Consider the following 26,863-nt stretch of genomic DNA (forward strand, 5'->3'; position numbering starts at 1 on the left):
TGAAGTGTCTGGGAACAGCGGTTTTGGCTGCAGCTCACTTGAAAAGACACTTTTGCTTAATGAAGGGGCAATACTTAGAGGCATAATGGGGAGCTGCCAACCACTGCCAATGTCTGACTAAGCAAAGTCCAGATGGTGGATTTGGAGGGATTTTCTGCACGAGGTTTGGGTTTGGTTTGGGTTTTGTTTGGTTGGTTTTTTTTTCTTTCTGTGAAACATGAACATCTCGTAGCTTGGACAATTACCAAATGTTTCAGGTTATTTCATGCAAAAATGATCTCTTAACATCCTTCTATGGGAGGAGTTGGTAACATTTTTGAGATTACCTTAATGTGCACCATACTAAAATTTCTATTACAATTAGACTTCTTTTAACAAAAATTACTACTTCAAATATTTATATACATACTTCAGAGTAATATGGGGAATTGCCTCCTGAGATCCTTTCCATTAAAAAATATAACAAATAATATAAATTCGAAAAAATCAGATCATACAAAAAGTATAATCTGTTTGAAACTTTCTTTACACAGTTGTGTTAAAATTTCAATCTGTTCTGACCTGTCTGAGACAGATAAATATAAACTGGATTTAGCACACAATTCTTTGACACAAACAGTTCAGTCCATAATGAGTCATGAGTCACAAAGGTTCATATGGGAAACTCATATGTGGTTTGTTGACATATTACCTAAGAAATTAATGTAATTTATTTCCTACTCATTTTATTGACTAATTAATTGGACCATTAGTCAGGTTAATGAATGGAGTGAAAAAAGCAATCCACAGCTGGAATTTCAGAGGTGCAGCAGAGAAAGAAAATCAAATATGGAAAAATGTCAAGACAGTGCCTTGATTAGGAACATTTTCTCATGAATATGACAATAGAAAATCAAATAACTGATAAGTAACAGATGTCTGAAAGCTCTCTTTTCCCTTGAATTACATCCAATGTTCTTGGAGGCATCCAAGAGATGCAGTCATTTGGTAGGAAAACTATGCATTTGTATGCTGGTCCACAGAAAATCAAATCTGATTCTCTCTTCCAAAACAGTATGACACCCTTTCCCTTTATCCACAGCACTTACAGAACACTCTTTCTTTCCTTTTGTTGCAAGCAGATGATAGACATCATTCTCATTACATTTTCATGAAGGTAGTGGAAAAGTCTCAAGGGAAGTTTGAGATAAATAGAGGTATCATTATGGTACAGAAACAGGAAAAGTTGAAAAGATATGATGAGCCTTTTCAATTTCAGCAATGAAATCCTGCGCAGGACAAATGTTCCTACAACTCCCAGATCTGTTGCTGATCAGATGATGCAATAAAATGCCTTCTCATTAAAACTAAAGCCATCAAATAATGGCAGCAGTACTGTGGAAAAGTTAGCATTTAAGCATGTAAAAAAATATGATGTCTTAGTATGCTGCTCACTGAAACTACTAAGTGGTGTCAAATCAGGGACAAGCAGTGTTTACTTTCTTTCACAATTCACTGAGCAGGTGAGCAAAGATAAATGCCAAATGAACAGGAAAATGCAACTAGTGATTTATTTTGGTTCTGTTTGAACTGATTAATGCAAGAAATAATTATCTAGAGCTGGGACTTTGGACTCAGCAAGCATGTGGCATATGACCACATATGTGCTTTTCTATTCATAATTCCTTCGTGCTGGAATATCAGTGCTGGCACACAGATACTGTGTAAGTCTGATATAACAGGTAGAAAAAAGACAAGTTCAAGGCAGTGCTTCCCTATTCCCTGAATGCTTCCACATGTTATACCCTGATAGGAGAAAAGAGGCGGAGAGGAGCAAAGAGGAATGCTGTGGTTAACAAACATGTCCCTTTTAACTGATGGCTTTGGTCATTCCTTTTCCTCATGTCCTACTGATGATGTCTGAGAATTTTTATATATAGAGGAAACTCAGCATGACCATCCAAACCTTAGCTGAGCAAACTTTTCTGTAGTTCTTAAATGCTTTATATTGATGTTAAAGTAGAAGCTTAAAAAAGATATTCTTCACATGTCAAAGGCAGATGTATTTAATCAAGTGTCTTCTGACTTTGGACTCACTCAGAGCCAAACTACCAGGAAGAGATGCAGCAGCAGAATACAGAACAATGGACAAAGTGCCCCAGACTGCAGGCTGGGATCAAGAATGAGGAATCAGGACTGAGAGTTTCAGAAATAGCTTCTTTGACTGCTAACAGTCTGCCAAGGTTAGGTAGCTGTTCAGGATTTCTCTTACATCACTATCATTAGCCACAGACACACTTTAACACACTTGGTATCTGCGGTACACAACCCAAACAAGGGTGTGGACTGTGTTGGTAAGAGTCTGACTTACCAAATTCAGGTTTTACCTTCAAACCTTCATATTCCCTCAATGCACTAATAAATACTCCCACCTCTCACAATAAACCAGCATGGGGCACCTATGCCATGGGATAAGGGCCTGCCCCACTGCACTGCCAGCCACACCAACAGCTCTGGTAGGTCCTGTCCACCCACTGATAAGTGCTGACTGTTTGTAAACTTTGGCTTCCTACACTTCCTGCATCACCAGCACCCAGCCAACCCTGCTCAGAGGCTCCAGCCACGTGGAGTTTCACTGCACACATGCAGAGGAGAGGGACAGGAGGACAAAGTGTAAGCACTTGCTGCAGAGCTGCTGGGACACCAGTGTGGGCTGCCTGACTCTCCCAGCGCTGGAGAGACGCTGCCAGGGAGCTGCTGCAACAGCCCCTTTGTATGTGTGACTACAGGCCAATTATGGGCTGAAGTTGCCAGATGGATTTTGTCAGCAGAGTGCATTGTCATCCCATTTTCTGTGGGATGTGTGTCATCCAAGAGGTGTAATGATACAGACCCCTCCTGAAGAATATCCAGCTATTAGATCAGCGAGTGAGTGATGAGCTGTGAGCTGCTTTACAAGTTGTACTCTGCCTTTCTGCATTAGTGGACTCAGGAAGCACTGCAGGACTCTAAATTGCACTGCAGTGGTACTATCACTGCTCAGCTTGCAAAACACACAAATTTCCTAGGTTTTTTTATATTTTCACGCTTAACATACTGTTATCATGAAATCCCAATAACTGACCTTGATAAGGCCTTTTCTAGGAAGGTGTATGTACTGGAAGACAAAATGTTTAATTAATTTATTGGTTTTCTACCGCGCTGTCATTCTTCAGAGCAAACAAACAGGAATTGTCCAAGCAATGGTTCCAGCACAGGCTGGGAGTAAAGCCCATTAGAATAGCTTGTCTCCATCCTTCAAACAAATCCCAGCAGTGTCTCACAGATCTCCACTTCTGCACTAATATTTTGCCGTTTGGTGAGACCGTGATTAAAGAAATAAAAATCCTTTTTCCTGTATCTGTAGGTTCTCCATTGTTCAAAGCAGTTGCTGAAACAGAGGTATTGGGGGTCTTTTTGGCTTTTCTTGTAAAAGCTAACTAGGAAAAAAGCAAACAGGACTCGTTAGAGCTATACACTAATCAGAGAGAAATACACATGGAAGGAGTGAAACATATTGTGAAGCAAATAATTGATCTGCTGCCTATGAAGTGCTGTTCCAATCACATTACTCCAGGCATTGCTCCCAGCACCGTTTTTGACAAACAAAGCCCCTTCTTCACAGGCATCATGTGGAAGAGTTTAATTAGTCTTTCTGCCTTTCATTTTTCACCAGGTTGCATGAACATACACAGGACCAACAACTTAAGTCTTGACCAGAAGACTTCCAGGTCAACAAGGTTTGGAAGTGAAACGTAAATCTGCAGTTGGCTCTTGCCTGTGTTGGCAAGTGGATGAGAAAGGCAAACAACAACTCTGACTTCAAGCTGAAAACAAGCAAACCTTTCCCAAACAGTGTGCTCCTCCACATCCACTGATCTTAATTAAATCTGGGACATTTTATAGCTCAGGATGATGAAGTGACACTGAGTTTAGCTCTGGAAAAAAACCCAAAGTTGTAAAATGGGTTTGACAATCACTGTCTGAGAATGTTTCTCTTTTCAGTTGCCCAGAGGAATGGAAACAGCTGGTATCAGCTAATGTTTAGGATTCTTACTTGCCTAAACAGCATTTACCAAATGGAAATAATCTAGAAAATGTGGAAGCATGCCTTCTCTGTGTCATTTTTCTTCTGTGTGAGAATTTCAGAAATGTCTCCAGAAAAAGAGCAATTGCCAAACAATGACTGATTAAAAAAAAATAAATTGAGAGTTTAGGACAATTAATTCTTACATGGACATGATAAGCCAAATAATAAAGGACATTTTATTCCAAACAGTCATTCTTAAATGTCTGTGTCTGGAAAGTAACGCAAAGCACTCAGTTGTTAAAATTGTGTCTTGTCATATGAATCCATGGAGTGGGTTAATATAGGGGAAATGAGCTGTTAGATGTTTTATTTCTTCTGCTTTTTTATATTTCCAGCTCTCCTAGTAGGTATCTGTAGTATTTATTTAGAAAACCAAGAATAAATACATTTTTATAAGTTTAAATTACCACTGATACTTTTCTAGCTATGTATTTGCTGGATAATGTACTACACCCTTGAAAACCTCGTATTTGCCATTAAGCTAAATGACTTCCTGCTGCTATCCAGCTGTTACCATAGTGGTGACATAGGCATTTTCTTTAATGTAGTTAGGACAAAACCTTCAGAGTACTTCTTTATTCAGGCAGGAAGCACAGTAGGTGGTTTGAGACTGCCGTGTGACACATCCTGCTTTTGCAGTCGTCATCACTTTTCCTTCTTTTCAAAATTTTATTTTATCCCATTATTTAGAAAGGTAAAAATCAACCTGTATAAATAACAGAAGGAAACACAAAGCTGTCCTAGCTTTTAACAAGGCTCTCTGACTCATTTATACGAATCTTAGGATGCCCACGACGCTTTTTCTAGCACACAAAAGCCTCATGAAAAGATGGATAATTAACTATAAAGGCTGTTTTATAGAACTAAAATACAGATCTTATTTTTTAACCTAGGTATTCCTCACAATTCAGCTAACATCAGGTGGTACTGAGAAAGATGTTTCACTACATAAAGATGTCCACCACAAAAGCAAGGATAAGCCAAAAGTAATTATGACTTTATAGCCTTGAATAAAAACCACTTTGTGTCAATAATATATTAATCTGAAGAGGAATTGGTACATACCTATTTTCAAAATATTTTGCTTTGCCTACATTACTTTATTAAAATGTGTGAGTCTCTGTGTTTTAGAGGCATATATGTATATACCATGTATATGTATATACTATGCATCTTAATTAAGTAGAATGGATTTGCTGAAATTCTACACACTTTCTTCTCAGGGCTATTTTGTAAGTGGAAAACCACTCCTACACCAAGTGCTTGAAAACTGTTCATTTTGATTAAGCATGGAGAACACAGTACAAAGCAGAGAAAACACAGCAGTGCTGGCACTGCCATAGGCACAGGTGCACTGAGGCCTCAGCTTTTGACTTTATTTAAAATTCTCCATTTTCTTCTGTTTCATCGTTTTCACCTCATCTTTTATTTATTTTTATTTCTAATTCTCCATTTTCTGAAGTTTCATTGTATTCCTGTAATGATTTACACTTCAGCAGAGGTGGAGTCATGCAGGAGACTGAGAAGGCAACAACAAAAGATGTCCTGATAGGCAAGAGGAATGTCTGGAAAGACTAAAAACATGCTGCCTGACCACATGGAATGTTTTTAACTCTTATATCCTGATTAGCAACTGAAGGGAACACAGAACAACCTGGGGAGACTTAACAGAGATCACAGAATCAACTGGGTTGGAAAAGACCTCTGAGATCATCAGGGTTTGATCTATCACCACCTTGTCAACTAACCATGCTCAGATGAGCAACACGTAATAAAACAGGCACATGCATTAGGGACGACAACTGGAAGACAACATCCATAGAGTTGGTTTGCCCCAAGCTTTTATATCCAGAGAGAGACCATTTAGATGCTACATGATAATTTTTACTGAAACCCTTAACAGCTTTTCTTAACAGTATTTATTAAAATGATTCACCATTTTAGCCATTTTTATTTTTTTTAACAGACAATTTGCCTTTTAAGCCATTTTTATTTTTTAAAATAATAAAGATTCGCTTCTTTAGCCATTTTTAATTTTTAAAATAATAATACCCCCCTCACAATTCATCATTTTAGCCATTTTTATTTTCTAAATGATAATAGAAAAACCCTCACAATTCACCATTTTAGTAATTTTTATTTTAAAGAATAATAAAAACACGATTCACCGTTTTAGCCATTTTTATTTTTTAAATAATAGAAAAACCCCCACGATTCACCCTTTTAGCCATTTTTATTTTAAATAATAATAAAACCAGGATTCGCTGGTTTAGCCATTTTTATTTTTTAAATAATAATTAAAAAACCCGCGATTCTCCATTTTAGCCATTTTTATTTTTAAAAATAATAATAATAAAACCCCCCCTTCCGCCCCACGATTCGCCGTTTTGGCCATTTTTATTTTTACGTCTCGCACCTCCCGCCGCGCTCGGTTGCGGAGGGAGGCGCGTGTGGGGGGGCGGCGGCGCCCAACGCACGCGTTGCCCACGGTGGGCGCTTCTCCGCACCCGCTCGGATTTAACGCGGCCGGCCCGCGCCCGGTGTTGTCCAGCGCAACGGGCCCGGCGGCCCCGTGACCGGCTCCAGGGCGGGTTGTGGCAGGGTGCCCGCGGCCCGCACGGGCCCGCCGGCCCCGATACTCAGCGCGCTTCCCCGCCCCCGCGCCGTTCCGAGGCCGCGCGGCCCGCCCCGCCCCGCGCTCCCAGCGCACGCGCGCGGCCCGTTGGCACCGCCCCGCGGCGCGCGGCCCGAGCACAGCCGCGCGAGGGCGCAGCCCGCCGTGCCCCGCGCCTCCCGCCGCACGGCCGCGTCGCCGCGGCTTCTCGCGGCCCGTCCGGTCCCTCTGACCCGGCGCCGCCGGCCGCCGCTCATCGCGGCCCTCGCGCCTCTCGTGGGAAGATAGGCTCGGCGCTGCTCCCGGAAGAGTGGATAAAGAAACTGGAGAAAGGCGGCAAGAGCGAGTTGTGAGTGCGGGCCCGGCCGCGGTGGGCCTTCGACGTAGCTCCCACCCTTCGGGCGCTTTGTGTGGCGGCTTGATGAAGGGATGGGCGCTGCGGCCTGCGTGGAGCGGCGGGGAGGGCGGGGGCGGCGGGGGACGGCTGGCCGGCGCGCGTCCGTTCTGCCGGGTTCTTGGGCGTACGACCCGGCCGCGGTCGGCGGAGTCGGCCCGGGGCCTCCGCCCGCCGTGCTGCCGCCCGCCCCGGGGGGAGACGGCTTCTCGGCCGGCCCCCCCCCCCGGCAGGCTTTTTGGGGGGGGGCCCCCGGGGGGTGGGGGGCTGGGCCCGTCGGTGATAGCGCCCCCTACTAGCTCCGGGCCCGTGTCTCTGTCGGGAGTCGGGCTCCTCTTCAGCCGCCCCCCGCGGTAATACGGACCCTGGCGCATTCCCGTTCCGCTGGCTCCGCGGTGCTGGCCGTTCTGGTGGAGGCCTCGGCCCCCGTTCCCACCTTTCTGCCGGTTCCGAGGGGACTGGCGCTGTATTCTCTGACCCAGGCGGGGTAAATCAGCCAGTCATGCCTGTTCTATCCCACAAAGTAACCTTTGTGCACCGAGGGGCCTGGGTGCAGCCTCCCAGACCAACCCAGGTGTGCTGGGAGCTTTCCGTTCAGGGCCTCATGTGTGTCTGTTTTAAGCCATCTTGGCAAGTTAACTGACTGCTGTGTGCTGCGTTCCAGGAGTGCATCTCTTCTGGGGTAATTCACTAGTATTGCCATTTCACGTTACTCTATTAGCTTTAACAGCGGTACTCCGTGTACTAACTATACTTTTTAAATGCTCTTCTTTCTTCCATGCACTTCTGTTTTTGTTGTAACTGAAAAACCCTATAATTGTAAATAACCGGTGTTTGGGGGATCGCTTTGAGAAACGAGAGTCGCTCTTTTTCTTATTTTCTTTTGTTCATCTTTCTTAAAAGGGTGTGCAGCTTTGCTGCTGATCTTCCTTGTGCATGAAGAAAAAGGTGGTAGGTTAGAGAACAGAGAATGTAGAGCCTCCCTGCACAAAATACTGTTCTTTCCAGGCCCTCCATTTTGTAGTGAAGGGGCCTCTCTTTGTAGCCATGTAACTTTTGGTTTGAATTATGATGGAGCCGTTATCATGTTAGTATGTAAGTTAAACATGTTGGAAGGTTGTGTGGAGTTTGTACGAGGACAGAAATGTCATAGCTGATCATATAAAGGCAACTGCTCTGATCACGTTCAATTTGAGCAAGTTACCTTTTGACCATGATAAAACCTTTTAGGATTCTCCCCTCCCCTTAGAGCAGTGCTTCTTAACCACGATGGGAATAAAGTGTTCATTTGCTACAGGACCAAAAAACCAAAATGATTAGCTAAATTCCTGTATTTGTGGCATTTGCACTTCATTTGGAATACTGCTTAAACGCAGTTCCAGGCATGACTTTAAGAGCAGTTTGCAAGAGAGGCCATATGTTTTAAAAGAAATGTGATTGTGTCTTGGATGACAGTTGTGAGGTTTTACAGTGGTAGCTTTATAAACATAAAGGAACATGCTTAAACTTACTTTCTAGAACCCAAACTACATCTCTGTAGCCAGTATTTAGAGAACTGTTTAGGAAGCTAACTTTATTGGGAGAGTCTTCAGTGTGTAAGTTCATGTTTCTTTTTTCATAACTTCCTATCCTATTTTACTGCAGGAAAACAAAACTAGGATGCTGTCATTTCAAAATGAAATATTGAAATATGAAATATTTTAAAATATTAAAGGGAAATAAATGTAATGATACTTCTTAATTTTATCGAATTACTTATCTAATACCAATACGCCCAGAAACTTAAATTAGGTCTAGGCCTAAGTCCAGTCATGGGTTTGTGGTTCAAAATTAAGACAATACATTATAATGATAAGTTAGAAAAATGGAAAGGGGAAAGATACTGCCAAAGGAGAAAACTGACATTGCTAGCAAATAGAGGATTTGCAAAAATTTAGAAGGTGTTTTTTTGTTTTTGTTTTTGTTTTTTTTTTGTTACTGTATGGAAGCCTGGTCTGATAAAGCCCACACATGAAGTCAGAGAGCATTCACTTCTGTATGGAGGGGTTTGGTTTGTTTTTAAACAAAGTGTTGGCTTATTCACAGGGAGACGAATACCACCTTTTTTGAAAAGTGAGGACCCCCTCCCATAATTAGTAGAAAGAAAAGATTAGGTCTTATGGAAAAAATATTTACTTGCTGGAGCATGAAATGGCTTTCATGATCTGACTAGATCAGTTGAGATAGTATTTTGGCAGTTACTTGTTGCCTAAATGAAAGCACAGTTTTATGTTTTGGAGGAATATGACACTGTATTGAGAGAAGCAAATTATTTGTTTTAGTTTGGTATTTCATCTTCTACTGGGATAAATAATGGATGCTTAAAAAAATTGCTCTCCTTTCTTAAATTTTATTTTTGAGTGGTGTGGTGTCATGATTTAACAGTAGTATCCAAAAACCAGAAGGTAAGGATTTTGTGTGTCTTAGAGTGTCACAGTGTTAATTAGTAGGGCAGCAGTGACAGTTTGCTTCCAGGAAATTTTTCAGAGACCTTGTTCAAAACATAAATACATAAATGTATATTGTGGTAGTTTCAAATGTTCTTAGCTGCCAAAACTAGACATTGATCAGGATGTGGTCATCTTGTCTGTCATTTTTTATATAGTTAAGACCCTTCTCTATCTAAATACAATTTATTATGTTCATTTGTTGCTACTGCCAGATATTGTGTGCAGTTGGAGTTGGAATCCGAGGGTGACTACTTATGCTGCTCAGTCTGGACTCCTTGTAGACCTATTTATGTACTGCCCATGTAGTGAGACTGTTTTGTCATGTCTTCCCAACAAGATGCTGGTCCGTGACTGAAGCCCATATAGATATTTATAATACACATGCAGTGGCAAGCACTGATTGATACCTTATTTTGTGAGAGATTCAACACATCAGGGAGCCTTTAGTGTGGACGGAGGGCTTTAATAAAGTACTTGTCTGGCAGTTTATGCAATATGTTAAGCCTCAAGATAAACTGAAGAAGCTTAACATTCTGTGAATGTGAAATTTTGAGACCTGATCTTTCAGGCACTCTCAACATTAACTCAACACTTTGACTTTGCTCATGCAAGTAAAGGGCTGAGAGTCAGGGAAACTGTTCAGTTGTAGTTTTGCCATCCTGACTGCAGAATGCAATTGATTGTACTTTATCTCAACTGGAGAACTACCCACATCAGTTAAATTATGCATATACTTAGATGTTAGCAGGCACATGCACTTTGATAATTACTGCTTTAATCCATGTGTGGGAGTGAAGTGGAGGTTATAGGATGTGGTGTATGAGTTGGGAGGCCTTGGTTCAGTTGCTGGCTCTGCCATACAAACTTGTTTAATAGGTGCTCGCGCTGCTTCAGAATTTCTTGTCTCACACAGTTTTATCTTCGTTTGAAGGGATGTGTTTTAGTAGAGCAAGGAAGTTCTCCATCCTCAGCTTGCAGCAGTGAGCTACAACGTTGGAGTAATAACAGTTGCAGATGAACTCTTAACAGACTGTGCCAACGTTGATATATCTATTCTTGTGAAGGTGCAGGTATTTTGATTTTAATTTATGATGCACTCAGTTGAGATAGATGAACTAGTCTCTCATCTAGTTGTTACAGGGCTTCTGCCCTGTCTTCGGTCACCTGGGTGTTTGTCTGACCTGCTGGGGAGCTGCTCCAAGTCGGCTGAGTTTTTGACCAGTTTTCTGCCAGGTTTGTCAATAAAATTGATGTAGCTAATGTGAGAGCTGGAACTGTGGGGGCTGAGAAGGGAAGAAGTGTTGGTGAATGTGTCCATCTCTGCACCAAACCATTGAATAGGCTCACCTGCACTGCCTGGCAGCGCCTGTGGAAAAGGTCTTCTTCCTTTGGGGAGAGAGTGCCTGTAGAAAAGAACATGAACCCAAAAAGAAATTCTTTTACCACTTTTTCTTCCAGTTTAATAATTCAGTGGGTTCTATTTGCAAATATTAAGCAAGTTGTTTTGCAGACTGATCTTAAATATTGAGTTTCTTGTTACATTGATCAAGCAGGTTCACGTCTTAAAGTAATGTGAAGTTGATAGTACTGTTTTGGTGCTGCTGGAAAGGGAATAGGAAGAGGTTAAAACTCTTACCTTGTAGTATTACTTTGTTAACCTGGTTGATGATACCACCTTATGACATAAGGGTCAAAGTGTGCATCTCAGAAAATTTTTTTTGGAATCAGATGCTTCACTTTACTGTTATTTGTGTACAGAGCATAGAAATGAGTGCTTATAGGCTGCTTTCTTTATGGAGGAGTAATTAAAATTTAAGGAAATTGATTTATATTGAATTGATACACTCTTTGAGGACAGCTGGGGATAAAATCTATTATTTAAAAACCACATATTTACTGTTCATGAAAAATAAAATACCTATTCCCCTATTTTGCTGTCTCTATTCTGGCTATTTCCAAATACATTGCATTCTCTTCAATAGCATCTAGAACATCTTAACCACACCCTTGCTTTTTGCTCAGCTTCTCTGTTTCTACTGATTACATTGTGTGAAACTCCCCACTTTCCAGTTGTCTGTAAAGGGTGTGTATACCTTATATTTGCTAATTATAATCCTGTGATTGCTGGAACAGCTGTTTAGTCCTGTTAGAGAGGCGGTGATCTATATAGGATGCAAACAGAATGAGTAATGGATTGCTACAGAAGTATCTTTTACTGTTTATTTTTCTGTAATAATTCTGCATACCTACCTTATTTGAGACAACTTAAAAATGGCTCCCACAGGAAACTGTAGTCTTGCCATCTCATGTAGGAATGCAACATAACTCTGATACTGTCCTCAGTTTCTGCATGGGAAAGATACTCGGAAAAATATGTGAACTTTTGGTTGAAAATGTGCAAATGTGACAAAGGTTCTTAAAATATTCATTGGTGTCTGTTATAATATAGATAAATCACTACCCTTTTTTAAAAAACTGTCACTTCTAAATGTGAAACTGCTTTTGAAGCCTCATCCTGGGGTGACAGTAGTGGTAGAGAAGAGGGAAGATCCTTGTATCTTGGGAGCATGACCATTTCTAAGCTGTCAGTGTAGTGGAGAAGCCTGCTCTTTAAGAATTTATTTTATAATACAGAGAACCATTAATTTATTTCATGGAACAGTCTGTAGAGTACTTAGTGTACTTTTTGCATATGGCTGTTGGGTTGAGGGAGCCCCAGGAGCGACCAACGACAATGGAATGTGACAGGTCTCATCCTATAGGGGATTCTTTTAAATAAAATTCTGCCTTCTTTTGATAAAACATCATGTACCTAGTTTAATGTTGAAAGTTTTTTTACAGACCAGAGTTTGAAAACTGTCATAGTAACTCTGTGAGAAGAATTTCTTCATTGGATAACAACAGTAGGTTATTGCTGCCACTTCCATGCTTCCATTCATACTAAAATTGCCTCATGCTCTCACCTTTCGGTGGGTAAGAGTGTGTAATGTTAGGAAGAATATTTTCTTAAGTCTGTGATTTATATGTGTATGAGATCTCTTGGGAGTCTTGTTTCGTTGCTGTGTAAGTTCTCTGAATGAGGGTTTACTCTGGAAAAATTAAATGTAGTCAGCCATGAATCTTAAGCTGCTTTAGCCAGAGCAACAACAAAAACAAGAACCCCAAAACATTTGTGTGTATGCCAGTATCTAACAATTCTTTTCTTTTTTTTTCTGTTAATATATTTTTATTTCAGTGTGCAGCTGTGTCGTGCTCTCAGCGAAAACAAAAACCATGATGTGGGTTTCAGAGGTAAGTTGGTTGTGTGGTTTGTTGCTTGGTTTTAGTTAAATTAAAAAAAAACAAACTTGGAAATAGTTGATCATGGTACCTCTGCAGGTGTGTGCTTGGAATGTTCATATATGGTGACCATTAGTGTGTGCTAAAGGGAAATATTACAAATATTAAGGCAGTACCAACATCCACAACTGGGATTGTCTTCAGTGAGTGGTGTCAGCATCATCTAGTATTTGGTTTCTGCTGTAGAAAATGAATTGTGTTTTGCAAACTCAACATACATCTAAGTTTTATTCTAAGAGTTAAATACATGAACACTGGTGTGTGCAAGTGTGAAATTAACCTGCCTGTTTAAAAACTAAAATTGAGTTTAATTCAGCTACAGTGGTCTGCAGTCACCATGTTACTGAGTACTTGGTTTGAGGCATTAAGATCTGCAACTTCTTTATTGAATATTGTTTATTGAATGAACTGTGTGGTACAAGTGCAAGGTGAAAGCATGGAGGCTTGTTATTTTTCATATAGTAAAAAGTGTCACAACATTGTAGTGTATTGTTTAAGAACCTTACAGTTTTAGCACAGCTGGTTTTCCAATGACCGTGTTTAACATTGCAAGATTTTTCTCGAATGCAGTACCTCTGTTTAGTGCTTCAGTTTAATACAGGCTTTTGTAAGGTTGCATTCTTGAGTTATAGGAGACTGTCTTTAAAAAAATTAAATTAAAAAGTCCTTTTTAAGCACTTTTTTCTCCAATTAAATTTTACTTACTCCAAGAAAAATGGTTTTTGAAAGCATATCTGTGATGAGACATGATAAGGAGAAAATAGTGGAATGTTTTCTATGGATGTAGAATATGGTGTTTGTGTGAATAAGGTAAAGGTGTCTTTGTTAAACCAACTACCAGTACTCAAGTTATTATATGCAGGACTGTAGTTTTTCATCCCATATTACAATTATTCCATAAACTCTCTAGATAAAGTGGATCATCTCTTACTATCTGCTTGTGTGAGGTCTTAGATATTGATGATCAATTTTATTCTATCAGCAGTAGCAAAGTAATCCCTCTCATTGGTAACAGAAGCATACCCTGTTTGCTTGCAGGGTGTCTGAAGTCTTCAGCATTATTGTAAATATTGCTTTAGCAGTTAGGTGAAGGATTATGTAACATGTTCTTTAATCATCTCTTTTCTTTCAACAGATATCCAGCAGGCTTTGTATGAGCTTGCATACCATGTTGTCAGAGGAAACTTAAAGCATGATCAAGCTTCTAATGTTCTTGGCGATGTCATAGTGAGTATATATTTGTAATCATTGCATACTTACTAAATTTTTACTTTATTATAAAAGTCCAAATGAAATCCAAGCAGGATAATATTCAAGAGATTTTTTTTTTTCTGTGTCTGAGAAATCATTCTTGTCAAGCTCTTTTTCTTCTTTTGGATGCACTTGATATATATCTAATCTGGCAGGGTTTCATTTTTCCCCCTACCTTTTATGGTGAGGAATAGATGTGTTCATTTCAGCATAAATTAAAAATTAAGTCATTTTTTAAGGGCATATGAAGCCTGAAGTTTCTAATAAATGCTAAAAATAAGTGTCACTTGCTCATGCAGCACATCTGTAATGCCACCTACTGGTTTTTATAACAGTGTAACAACATCTGCCATTTTACTGTTGGGATCTCCAAGTTCTGTGATGACCTTTAAAATAATGCATTAGACTTATTTTTTGGTTTGAAAAAAGGTTTTTCTTAAAATGCTTTGAATAAATGAGAAAGTAGGGAAAAGAATTTTTTTCCTCTAAACCTCCAAGATTACCAAATACCAATGTTCCTTAAAAAAAAAACAAAACAGAAAAAGTACATTAAAAGAATCTTATAAAAAGTATTTCTTATTCTTTGGAAGTTCTTGGTTTGCTGTATTGATGTGCACATTAAGGAAAAGTACGTGTTACATTAAAATAGTGTAACCTTTTTGTGCTTTTTAAACTTGTGCATTGGGTCTGAGGGCAGTCAAGGTTCTAGGGCACCTTGCTTTTGGGATGGCATGTGACAGTGTTGGATCTTTAGTTGCTGTAGGAAATTGTAATTTGTTTGGTGCTTGAGAAAGTGCAGGTCACTGTACAGGCTGCTGCTCCTCACACAGGGAGTTCCATTGGGCTTAGAGAAATGGAGGTACTGACCAGGGTTTTTTTTTTCCCTTGGTCACTAGATACACTTTTAAATTACATTAAAGTGTTATGGTGTTTCATTATGTATCAATAATTAGTACAGCACTTATGTTAGATATTAGTCAATAATTAAGCATCTTCATTATTAATATGAATTAATGAATATGAACTTACTTTATGATTAAGTGTTTTATGTAGCGAGATAAGAATTTTGTAAGTGTGCATATTGGAATTCTGTATTCATTAAGTGGGATCTTTTTCCTTCTTAGGAATTTCGAGAAGACATGCCTTCTATCCTAGCTGATGTATTTTGCATATTAGGTAAGTTGGGTTCCCTTCCTTTCAGCATTGTAACAGATTTTGAGAAATACATGTTTTGTGCATCTGCTTGTTGACTTCTGTAGGAAATTTCATTGAATCTGTAAAGCATGGCTTCTCTTTACAAACTATGTTGATTCCTCCTCAGTGTATCTGTATCTCACTCATTAATATATTTTCATTCCATTTCCAGAAGTTTGCCTATTAAAGGCTGTGGAAGTTAATCTGCCAAGAATAGTTAAAGGAGTTAGCTTGTAAGAATGTTAGCTAATGGAATCAGTGACTTAGTGATGTTATCATTCTTAAATATTTTAAATAAAAGTTGACTTACGAGTAGGTAGATCCTCTCTTCTCAGAATGTGTTCTGTAAATATTTTTATCTGTACAGTCACTGTTAGTGAAATGGAGCTTATGCAAATTGTCCATAAATCTAAAGGCAAATGGCATCACTGGGCAAGTCACTGTCTGCCAGCTGAGCAGGCTTTAAAGATGTGTACGTCTTATACTGGTGATAACTTCTGGATTTTTATATTGTCATGCTGATCCAAAGCTGTTTCTCTCATGTTTCTAGCATTTTCCAGATCATAGCTTTAACTGCTTGCAGTTTCTGTCTTGCTCCATGTCTAGTTTTCAACGACTTGAAAATTTTCAGAAAATGCTTTTGATGGTCTGCTTGTCACAGATCCTGTTGTTACCTGTACTAAAGGAGTGAGGTGTCCTCTGTGCAATGGCTGCCTGTGAAGAGAGGCACCTAATTAAGCTTACATGTGCAGCCTTGGTTTGAACATCTAAGTGATGAATTTTGATTTTGTTTTTTTTTTTACAGTGCTGCATTCCGTGTACTTATATCATCTTCTTGTAATAATTACTTTTGTATCTGTCTGCGGTTTTTTTGTCTTTTTTTTCTCTTTAGTGTGCAGCCTAATGCCATCCCTTGACTAGCAACAGAGAATAGTAAGATTAAAGACTTAGGTTTCAAAGTCTGGGACGAAGGACATTGGGCACTTTCTTGCTTGTTTCCTCTAACACTTTTTCTCTTTAATCAGTATTTGCTACTATCGGCAATTTTTTTCTTATAATTAATGTGGTTTAGTGTATGAGAATTGGGATATATCCACTCATCCACATTTCCTGGACTAACATTTTTCAGCAGACTGTTCTTTGGCTGAGAGGCTGAGCTGTAGGGTCCAGGCTGATCTGGGTGGTCTCTTGATTCCACTTCAGCCCTACTTCCACTGCATCATTAGTTTTTAGTCTCTTTGGGGTCTTCTTTCTCACATTTTTGTTGTTGATGTTTTCTCTGTGGGTCTGATTTTAATGGAGTTATGTGTGGGGTTTTTTTTTTTGTAGGGCCTTTTGTTTGTTTGGTTTTTGTAATGTCTGCCTTGCATTCTTTTATGGAGTTTTTTACTCCTTTTGCAGCTCCTCACTTCCTGTAACGATGTGCTTTTTTTAAACTACTTTAGGCAGGTGTGCTTCCTTGGCCACTGTTCTCTGGCCTGGCTTCCCATAGGAGTGAATTTATGAATTGCTTTCAGTAGTTGGCAATACAAAAGAAATTAATGGTCATAAAGAATCATAGCTGGTAAAAGACTGCAGACCAGACAGTAAATGGTAGTTACTCTGAGGCCCCAGGGAGAGATTAGGACACTACATTAAGGCCAGGATCATGGAGTTCTCTTCAGCAGTTTGTATTTCTGGTTTTGTGCTTATTATTGATTTTTAATGCTTACCTAAATGTTATTGCAGCAAAGAGAAGGGCAAGAAAAATTAAGACATTGTTCTAGTTTCTGTTTTAACTTTTCATGAGACTTGTGGATGTGTGAGAATTGTCATCAAAGTATTATGTGGACCTCATGAGGGACGAGTGGGTGGCAAGAAGATAGCATGTTATCAACAAGCTGCTTTGCCTTAGTATCATTAGCATTTATCAGAATAGTTATTAAAAGAAGAAACTCTTAAAAAATTTCACAAGAAATGATTTCTTTTTCCCCCCATCTTCTTTTGTAGACATTGAAACAAGTTGTTTAGAGGAAAAAAATAAGAGGGATCATTTTACACAACTGGTGTTGGCCTGTTTGGTAAGTTACACCTAGGAAGTCTTTTGGCAAAATTGCATGTCAAAATCTAACAAGAAAAATCAGTGTTGAAGCTTGCTTCTTTTTTTTTCCCCCCCTCCAGAATGTTTTCACAAATGCCCAAATAATTTAAAAATTCATCTTCAAAGTGTAGTGGTAGGGGAATATAGTACAGCTCTCCCTTGAATTCTTTAAGGAGTTTCGAGAGAACTTTAATTTTTCTACCTGTCAGTTCAACAGAAATTTTGCTACCGAAGTATGCTTGGAGTTGCACTTTTCCTTCATGCAACCTCCTTTGTCTTTAGAAGTAGCATTCCTAACCACAGGGAATAAGCTTGATTTGTAGGAAAGTTCAGCATGTGAAAATAAGGCTTTTCTCCCAGAATATGAGAATAAGCCTTTGTAAATATGCCTTGGTAATAATGTCTCCACATGCTGTGCAATGTATACTTGGTAATCAGCAGTTAGACTCTAGGGCTTGTTTCTTCAAGGTGCTCTTGTATATAAAATCTGCCACTGTATAATTCCAGTTTCGGTTAATAGTTTGTTTTGTCCACTTCTGTGTTTGAAACAAAATGCATTTAATATCATGAAATTGTTTTTATTGTAGTCAGAATGCATATGTAGCCTAAAGCAATAATCATATGGTTTCTAGGTCTTTGTAATTCACAACTTTGGTGTATGTTCTTGTTGTTTTTTTAGTATCTTGTATCTGACACTGTCCTAAAGGAGCGTTTAGATCCAGAGACGCTGGAGTCATTGGGACTCATCAAGCAGTCTCAACAGTTCAATCAAAAGTCTGTTAAAATAAAGACAAAACTATTGTAAGTTTTGGGGCAAAAAGGTTGTTTGGGGAGGGGATGAGGAGGGGCAGTGATAATTAGTGTGGTAATAGTGTTTGTTACCAATGTGTAATGTTTCTTCAAAGGTATTCAGTTTTCTTTATGAAATGTATTTGTAACTTGTCATTGACAGAAGAACTTTGTTAGCCCTTAGTTTTCAAACTATTGAGCAGTATAAAGTCTTCATGTTACCTATGTTTTTGCTACAGTGATTCTACATATGCAGGTTAATACTTAATTTTATTTGACATGTGAACTTAGAAAGTATAAGAAATTTAACTATTTCTATTGCATCAGTTAAGCATAGTCTTTTGTTTTCATAAATAAGCAAACATAGTTATTTTACTTTATTTGGGCACTATGGGTTATGTTTTTTGGGGAATGTTTGGTTTCTGTCTCTGCATCCAGTGTTTCACTTGAAACTAGAATAGGTCCTTAAGCATGGACTGCTAGAGAGCAGTTCTCCAGTGTAATGTGTAAGAACAAGCTTTCCTGTTAAGTGTAAGCATATTTTAAATGGTCTGCATTTGAAATAAGAGCTGGATTTGTTTGGAGAGTGCTTGCTGCCTTACAGGAATTCGTGTACTGCATTCAGTAGTTTTTGCAATAGCTCAAGTAAATTACAAGTTCTTAAAAATGTGTTCAAAATTAGCATTTTGTATAACAAATTGCTAGAGGCATAAATGGTTTCACTGGATATGTGTTACACAATAGTATTTAATTTCTGTTTATTTGCAGTTATAAGCAACAGAAGTTTAATTTGCTAAGAGAGGAGAATGAAGGTTATGCAAAGCTCATTGCAGAACTGGGTCAAGACTTATCTGGAAATATCACTAGTGATTTAATCCTTGAAAATATCAAATCTTTAATAGGTAAGGAATTTATTGGAAGAATATGGGCTTTAGTTTTCCTTTATGATCTTATGACTACAGAAAGTAGATCACCTTGGATAGAATTATGACATTTGGAAGTTCCCATTTCTGTGGAAAAATTAATTTTGGGAATGTTGTGTTGGTAAACTTACTTTAGATTCTGAATTTATGGTACAGCCTCAAATATGCTGTGGTTTCAATTCATTTCAGCAGTATTTTTTGATGAAGTGCTTGTCACCTCAACAGGCAGGTTGGAATGTAACAAAGTAATGCTTTTTACTATTTAAGGTGCTCAGTTCAATGCATGAATATTCTTTTATTCTTGAAGAAGTTGAATGAGTGATTCCTTATGAAGAGAAATAAGAAGTAGTAAATGTTCTTCCTTTATCTAGTTTTTTTAGTGATTTGTCCATGTTTCTGAGTTGAGTCTTGACGAGAATGTCACATCAAAGTGCAAAATAAGTTAAAAACTGGAAATACTTGTAATTGCCTGTGTTTTACTGTTTGTTTTAGAATAAAGAGTTCTGTACAATGCAATATTTATATCATATTGTGTACTATACAATACAATGTTTGCACCAGTGCCTATTTCATATGGTGCCAGTGCAGTAATGGGCAAATGCTTATCCTGCTATTTTATTAAAAAAAAAAATCATTTATCACATAATTTTGCCTGAGTGTCAAATCCCTGTAACAACACTACTTGTTTTGGAAGAGATCTAGAGAGAAGGATGGGTTTGTTAGTTATTACAGTAAAAAATACACTCAGTTTGAGGAATTTTGTAACAAGACGTTTTTCTGTCTTCTGGAATTTTAGGAATTGCAAATAGACTTCATACAAAGTGTCAGTTCTTTTAAAGTACTGACTTGCAGTAGGTTCTCATGAAATGGAAATGTCCTTGGGGGAGGAAAGACTGATGCAGTTATATATCTGCATAGTGGATGTGTCTGGATAAAATAAATAGGTGTAAAATAATTACAACCTGACTGATTTGTGTGACTGGATGGATATGTGTGCCAGCACAAGGGGAGAAGCAGCAGCCCATGCCTTTTGCTGGCACTGTGGTCTTAGTGAGGCTGGGTTTTTCTTATTAAATGTTCTTCTCAGGGTGTTAATTCCTTTTTCTGTAATCTGAATTGAAAGTCCTGTTTAGTATTTTTACCTAGTTCAAAATCCAGTAAGACAAAATCATCAGTGCTGTGTTTATAGATGATCCAGATTATTTTGCTGTTTAGAAGTCCAGGCTCAATTTTAACTGAAAAGAATTAATTTTAAAAATTAATACACTTATATTTTAGAAACAGATTGAAGATGAAAATGAGCCATGTTAAACTTCTCTACTCTGTTCTTCTCCACTAGGATGTTTCAACCTTGATCCTAACAGAGTTTTGGATATTATCCTAGAAGTCTATGAGTGCAGGCCTGAGTATGATGACTTCTTTGTACCACTGATTGAGTCTTACATGTACATGTGTGAACCTCAAACTCTATGCCACATCCTTGGGTTCAAATTCAAATTTTATCAGGTAATGTATTTCCATTCTTAATTTTTGGGTTTGGTGGTTGGTTATACACAATGTTGAACTGCAGTCAGTGGTAGGATGTTTTCTGCAGATTTTTAATTAGTAGAATTCCAGTATTAAAAGCAATAATGTCATCATTTGAGTCGGAAGTCTCTTATAGATAGTGCTTAGTGTTCCCTAAAAGAGCTGAAAACAATCCTGATATCTTCCACTTGAACTTGAGTAGCTGTATAAGGACTGGCATGAACAAAGAGATTGTACCTTATAAACAAAAGACTTGTCCCTGAGAGTGAAGAGCATGTTTGCAGGGGAGTCATGGTTGATATTTGATAAGATATTCAAGGTTCTTATTTAAATGTATAATTATCAATTGCATGCAAGCACCACTGTAAGGTGTGATGAAAGTTGAATGTTTTTGTTTCTGAAAATTGAATTTGCAATGTTGTCCTTTTTAGGATCCGAGTGGTGAGACACCTTCCTCCTTATACAGAGTTGCTGCTGTCCTTTTGCAACATAATCTCATAGAGTTGGAAGATCTTTATGTTCATGTAAGTGACAGTACTACCCTTGTCAAATGCCAAAGCTGAGGACATTAAAAAAACCCTATTTCTAAATCTTCAGATTCATGGCATACTGTCTCATGCCTTTGTATGTACAATATTTAATGTCTTTTAAAATTTTCAGTGCTTTCTAATAAGCACACACTGAAATATAAATGCTGATAAACTTTATTTGAATTATTTATGTAACATTCTCCAGATTGTTTACCTCCTGTCTGAATAGGTCAGTAACCCAGTAATTTTCCTTAACAACCTTCCTTAAGAATTAGATCCTTTGAGTTTTGCTTTACAAGGTCAGTTTTTGAAAAAAGCGGTAGGACAGTTGGCTCCTAACATTCTTTGTTTAGTTTAATAGTAGGATTATTTTTTTTAAGCTCTTGCATGTTCCTGAATAGGTCTCTCATTCTCCACGAGAATCTTGACCATTTGTTAGGTTGAAAGAGAAAGGGAGTTATATGTTCAGATTTAATCAGAGAGACTTATCCTCTGCAGTCTGACAGTCAGACATCACCCAACCACCATCCCAATTTGACAGATGACAGACAGAATGTTACAGTTATCAAATTAATTTTACATTATACAAGAATTTTAAATTCCAGAATATCCATAGATATTTCAAGATTAGGTATTTTAAGACTCAACTCTTGCACTGAAATCAAGGAAACGAGCTCTAGTTACAGCTGTGGAAGTTTTGGAAGGTAGTCCTGCCATTAATTTGTGTGGCAGTTCATAGCATTAGTCACAATCTGATTGGTCAGTAACTGTCGACTATTTCGGCTAAAAATGTGTTGGGTGGAGCAAGAGTAGGAGTGCACGTCTCAGATAATTGGTGTGGAGGGAGGAATGGGTGATGATAATGCTTGTTTGGTCAGGAATGTTTGTAAGCTTACAGAACATGCTCAGACTTGGGGTGAGAGTGGCCTGTGCAATCTCAGCTCAGACTGTGCGGGTGAGGGCACGTCCTCTGACAGTCCCACAGCTCATGTACACTGTTCACCTGAGTGATGGGGATTGTCAGTCTCATTCCAGAATCTCTCTGCCATGTCTCTGTGTCTGTTCATGTTTGGGATGGCATATTTTTTTATCTGTTTCCAGTTCAGGCTTAGTTTAACTTGCTGTGAGTTTCTAGAAAATAATTAGCACGTAGGTGTTGAGTCTGAAGTGGTGCATGTTGTGTGGCTGCTGTACAAGAGCACTGTGGGATTATCGTTCATATCCAGAATGTTCTCCCTATCTCTACCCTCCCTCCAAAGCCTGTAAGAACTGTTCTCTTCAGCCCTGTAGAATATGTATTGCATCCTGAAGACACAATTTACCCATTGAAATTCTGTACTAGATGTTTCTTGGTGAATCATAGTAGGTTCCCTGTGTTTTCAAATGAGAAACTGCAACTCTTTAAACCTTCTACCTTTCCAAGTGGTATTTTTTCTTGCCCAAATTTCTGTGAAGTGTAGGAATTCTACTGTCTTCCCTTTTCTCATCAGTTTGGGGAAAGAAAAAACAGTAAGAAAATCCTTTGTTAAAAACATTAAAAGAAAAGATCCTTGTGTCAAAGAGGTCATGACTCTGCAGGAAGTTTTGATTACTTGTTTGCAGTTAAGTTTGAACTTGGTTTTAGGAACTAATTTAAGGTTTGACTTTGTCAGAAAAAGAGCTTTTCTTTTGTCTTAGACTTTGACCTTTTAATATTTGAGTGTGGGGTTATATTCCTCACCCTGATCATTCTCAAGTACAAGACTATGCTGAGGTCTTATACTAGGTACTTCTTAATCTAAGATGGTTTTTAAAGAGCAGATGGTACATGTGTTTAACCCACATTACTGATAAATAGAAAATTTAGTCAGCTTTAAATGGTATTCCTTTAAAGGGGCAGTCAGAATGTGTGGCTAAGTAGGTTATCTGGTTTTCCTTGGGGATTAAATTTTTTTTTTTTCTTTTAGATAAGCAAGTGAAAATTCATGCTTTTGAATATTCACTTGGTTTAAAGGCACTGAATTGGGTCAGTCTTATCATGGAATCTGTGGGAAACTACAGCTGAACGGTGAATTGGAGGGGGAACAGGAGCTTGGACAACTCATGGTTGTGAAGAAATAGAGCAGTATTATTTCTCAGGAGTCCTTGATTTTAGAATAGTCTCTTAAATGGTGTAATTCCCTGTTGGGATGATGGCAACAAGGAAAAGAAACTGATTCCCTGAAAGGCAATCTGATTAGTAACAAGGAAGGACAGACTTCTGCTTTGAGCTCAAGTGATCCAGAGCAGCACTTGGTCACTTCAGTTTTCAGATATATTTGTTCTGTTTTTTCAGCTTCTGCCAGGGGATAATGCCATCATGGAGGAACACAAGCGAGAGATAGTGGAAGCTAAACAAATTGTCAGAAAACTTACAATGGTTGTCTTGTCATCTGAAAAGACTGAGGAAAAGGAGAAAGAAAAGGAAAAAGAGGAGGAGAAAACCGAAAAGGTGTGTATCTGAATAACGTTCTTTTCAGTAAAATGATTTTAAATTGCATTAAACTAAACAAAATAATTGTTCTGAAAACATTTTTGTATTTACTTGAAAGACAGTTACGTACTTCTTGGATGGCTTGTCTGTCCTCTGACTGCATTTCTGTTGTATGGAATGTGCAAAAATGCATGCTTTGGGGTTTGTTCTGGATTTCTCTATGTTTAATATTCTTGATTCAGTGAGTAATTTTTTCCTCCCTTTTTATTGTGTCAGTATGTCCCAACATTCATACACTTCACAGCCTTTAACAACTGTGTTTCTAGGACCTGTGGAAGTATAATCCTAGTTGATTTCACAAAAGGAAGGACATTAGTGAGAGTTTGTTCCTTATTTCTCTCAATGAAGAATTGGGATGTAAGGAATTGCCAGACTTAGGAATGTTGGTATAATTACCCTGCATTGTAGAAAAAGGTTGTAATTGAACATTCTTAATTGTAACTGTTCGTTGTATTTTACTTTAAATCTGTATCTCCATATGTATAAATTTATATTATACTCTTTATTTAAGTTCCTACTGTGTCATATTCATGTTGCCCTAGATCTAATTTGTTTCAGTGTGCAAACCTTACTTTAGAAACAAAATTATTTAATCTCTTAGCGACCTTTCTGTTGCCATGCTCATTTGAGTGCCTAAGTAGTTCTCAAACATCTTACTTAAAACAAAAAGAGTAAAATAAAAGTTGGGTATTTGCATTTTGTAAGTGGCATACTGGAGTGGAGGGAGGGCTCCATCAGTCTTGATAGTTTCTGTTCTTGATTTTCTGTATCCTCCTTGTTTCTATTAATCTCTGACCTTTCTCCCTCCTTCCATTTTTCTTGCCTAGCTTGAAAAATCTAATTCCATTTTCTTCCCTCAGGCAGCTGATACAGTTACTCTCTCTGGCTCTCAACTGCAGCCACAGCTGCTGCTTAAACTGATTCCTTTCACTGGCTTTAAGTTTCTCACTTATACTACATTTCTGTGGTCCACCTTCTCTGCAGTCAAATGGGGCTGCCTGGAATTCTCTGAAGTGTGCTTGTCACCATGATCTGATGGAAAAATAAACTCTTGATGGGACATGGGGAGCGAATGTGTTGCAAGTGGTGTCAGAAGAATTAAGACAGTTTTTATGGCTAAGCTTTAGAATTAAGAACTAGGGAATTTTAAGCTGTAGCAGAAACTGCAGCATTTTTCTGAAGGATTAAAATGACAAATAACAAAATCTGAACCTGTATGATGGGAAAATTAAGAGCTGTACTTAACAAAAAAGTTTCTCTGACTGTAGACACTGTTATGCAATGCATGCTGTTTCTTGAAAAGCTTGTTCTGTGTTAAAAGTATTTTTGTATGTGCTTAGCTGTGCACTTCATAGCAATTGGTGGAGTAACTATGTGTGAAAGCTGTTGACAGTTTAAATTTAAGTAGTTTGTATCTAGTATGTCATTTCAATGTACAATTTTTGAGACAGTACCATGGAATAAATGCCTGGGTAAGGAAAGTAGTGTTTAACAATTACTGGCATGACTTTTCTTTTAAATCCACAAAGTGCTTATTTTTATATGGTTAAAATTCATTATTGTCTCATGACTCTAATATGAATAATTTAGTGTCGATAAATGCGTTCTCTGCTTTGACCTTTTAAGATGCATTTGACATAACTGTATAACAGGGAGACAGGGAGAGATCAGGACACCTGGCAGCATGGCTGGGTTTGGCAGCATGGCTGGGTTTGACAGCACTTCCAGCCTGACCCTTCTGTGCCAGGCCTCTGTTGGCTTTTGGAGAGCTCACGTCAGAAGAGCCTGTTTACCTAAGAGAGGCCCACTCGAGGCCCACTGTGTGTGTGTGAGCAGTGCCTGCTGTAGCACATACAGCCTGGAGAGACTTGCACTTAAATCTAGAGTCTCCTGGAATAGTTGCTGATGTGAAACTTCTGGTACAGGCACACTAAGAGACAGGGAAAGGGTTTGGGGTTGATTCGGCTTTTTTTTTCCTTTCTATTTTAATCTGCTTTTGCAAGAGAAATTTGTGCTTTTAAATCCAGAAAAACACACAGCATAGAGGATTCTTAAATGCTTGCATTGTTCTTAAAATGTCTTGTAAAGAAATAAACTGCAATAGACTGTGATAGTTTGAAGAGTACGTGATCAGACATATGTCAGGCAACTTCATAAATTCCTGTTTTAAATTTTATTTTTAACTTTCTTTTTAATCCAGATCTTAGATTCTACGTGGACTGGTTTATTATTTCTTTTGAAGTTTGCTTATTGTCTAAATGTCTGGCTGGATTTTATTTTGCACAGTTTTTCATTACACAGCTGAAGTACTGGTTTTTTTCTTCTCTAGCTCTGGATTGCAGCTACTTAAAGAGAACTATTAGAAAGACTTTATGAATACACTTTTCCTTTATTATCTTGCAGCCTCCTGATAATCAAAAGCTTGGCTTATTGGAAGCCTTATTAAAAATTGGTGATTGGCACCATGCACAAAGTATTATGGATCAGATGCCTCCCTTTTACACTACTTCGCACAAGCCGATCGCGGTCGCCCTTTGCCAGCTCGTCCATGTGACAATTGAGCCTCTGTACCGCAGGTAAAGGGAAGACCAGAGTTCTGTCATAGGGGAAAACGATTTCTCTACAAGCATGAATTCACTAATAAACCTAATTATTGATACATTTCTAAAATGTTCACTTCTGTTTTCATGTGAAATGCTGCATGTCTTATTTTTCAGAGTTGGTGTACCTAAAGGAGCTAAAGGGTCACCGATTTCTTCTTTGCCAAACCAGAGAGCTCCAAAACAAGCAGAGAGCTTTGAGGAATTGAGAAAGGAAGTGTTCAACATGCTTTGTTACCTTGGTCCTCATCTGTCCCATGATCCCATTTTGTTTGCAAAAGTAGTGCGCCTTGGAAAAGCATTTATGAAAGAGGTTGGTATGACACAACAGCTAGTCAAAACTTGAAAAATACCAGTTATTCTGATGTCAAAAAATGCTCATGTCTAATAATTGTGTAGGTATTCGAATGATAAAACAGAAAAAATTTCTTTGACTTAAGACGAATTTGGAGAATCTTACAAATTTTTCGATCATTTTTATGATCAATAAACATTTTTATGAACAACTTAAGG

At 38.4% G+C, this 26,863-nt stretch overlaps 1 protein-coding gene across 1 annotated transcript in view; it reads left to right on the top strand.

The window, feature by feature from the left end:
• The first annotated feature begins 4,550 nt into the window (after positions 1 to 4,550).
• THOC2 (THO complex 2) overlaps positions 4,551 to 26,863 on the top strand; it is a 50,144-nt gene continuing 27,831 nt past the window's right edge. Inside the window, exons 1-13 of the mRNA XM_029959188.1 lie at positions 4,551 to 4,703; positions 6,434 to 7,071; positions 12,841 to 12,896; positions 14,080 to 14,171; positions 15,320 to 15,371; positions 17,379 to 17,449; positions 18,149 to 18,270; positions 19,027 to 19,160; positions 20,521 to 20,687; positions 21,140 to 21,232; positions 23,553 to 23,708; positions 26,154 to 26,326; positions 26,468 to 26,663. Of these exons, the coding sequence (XP_029815048.1) occupies positions 4,551 to 4,703; positions 6,434 to 7,071; positions 12,841 to 12,896; positions 14,080 to 14,171; positions 15,320 to 15,371; positions 17,379 to 17,449; positions 18,149 to 18,270; positions 19,027 to 19,160; positions 20,521 to 20,687; positions 21,140 to 21,232; positions 23,553 to 23,708; positions 26,154 to 26,326; positions 26,468 to 26,663 (2,103 nt within the window). The remainder of the gene's footprint in view (positions 4,704 to 6,433; positions 7,072 to 12,840; positions 12,897 to 14,079; positions 14,172 to 15,319; positions 15,372 to 17,378; positions 17,450 to 18,148; positions 18,271 to 19,026; positions 19,161 to 20,520; positions 20,688 to 21,139; positions 21,233 to 23,552; positions 23,709 to 26,153; positions 26,327 to 26,467; positions 26,664 to 26,863) is intronic.

The sequence above is a fragment of the Manacus vitellinus genome, unplaced genomic scaffold (genome assembly GCF_001715985.3).
Source record: "Manacus vitellinus isolate BGI_N305 unplaced genomic scaffold, ASM171598v3 scaffold_19_pilon, whole genome shotgun sequence".
In the NCBI taxonomy this organism is placed as follows: domain Eukaryota; kingdom Metazoa; phylum Chordata; class Aves; order Passeriformes; family Pipridae; genus Manacus; species Manacus vitellinus.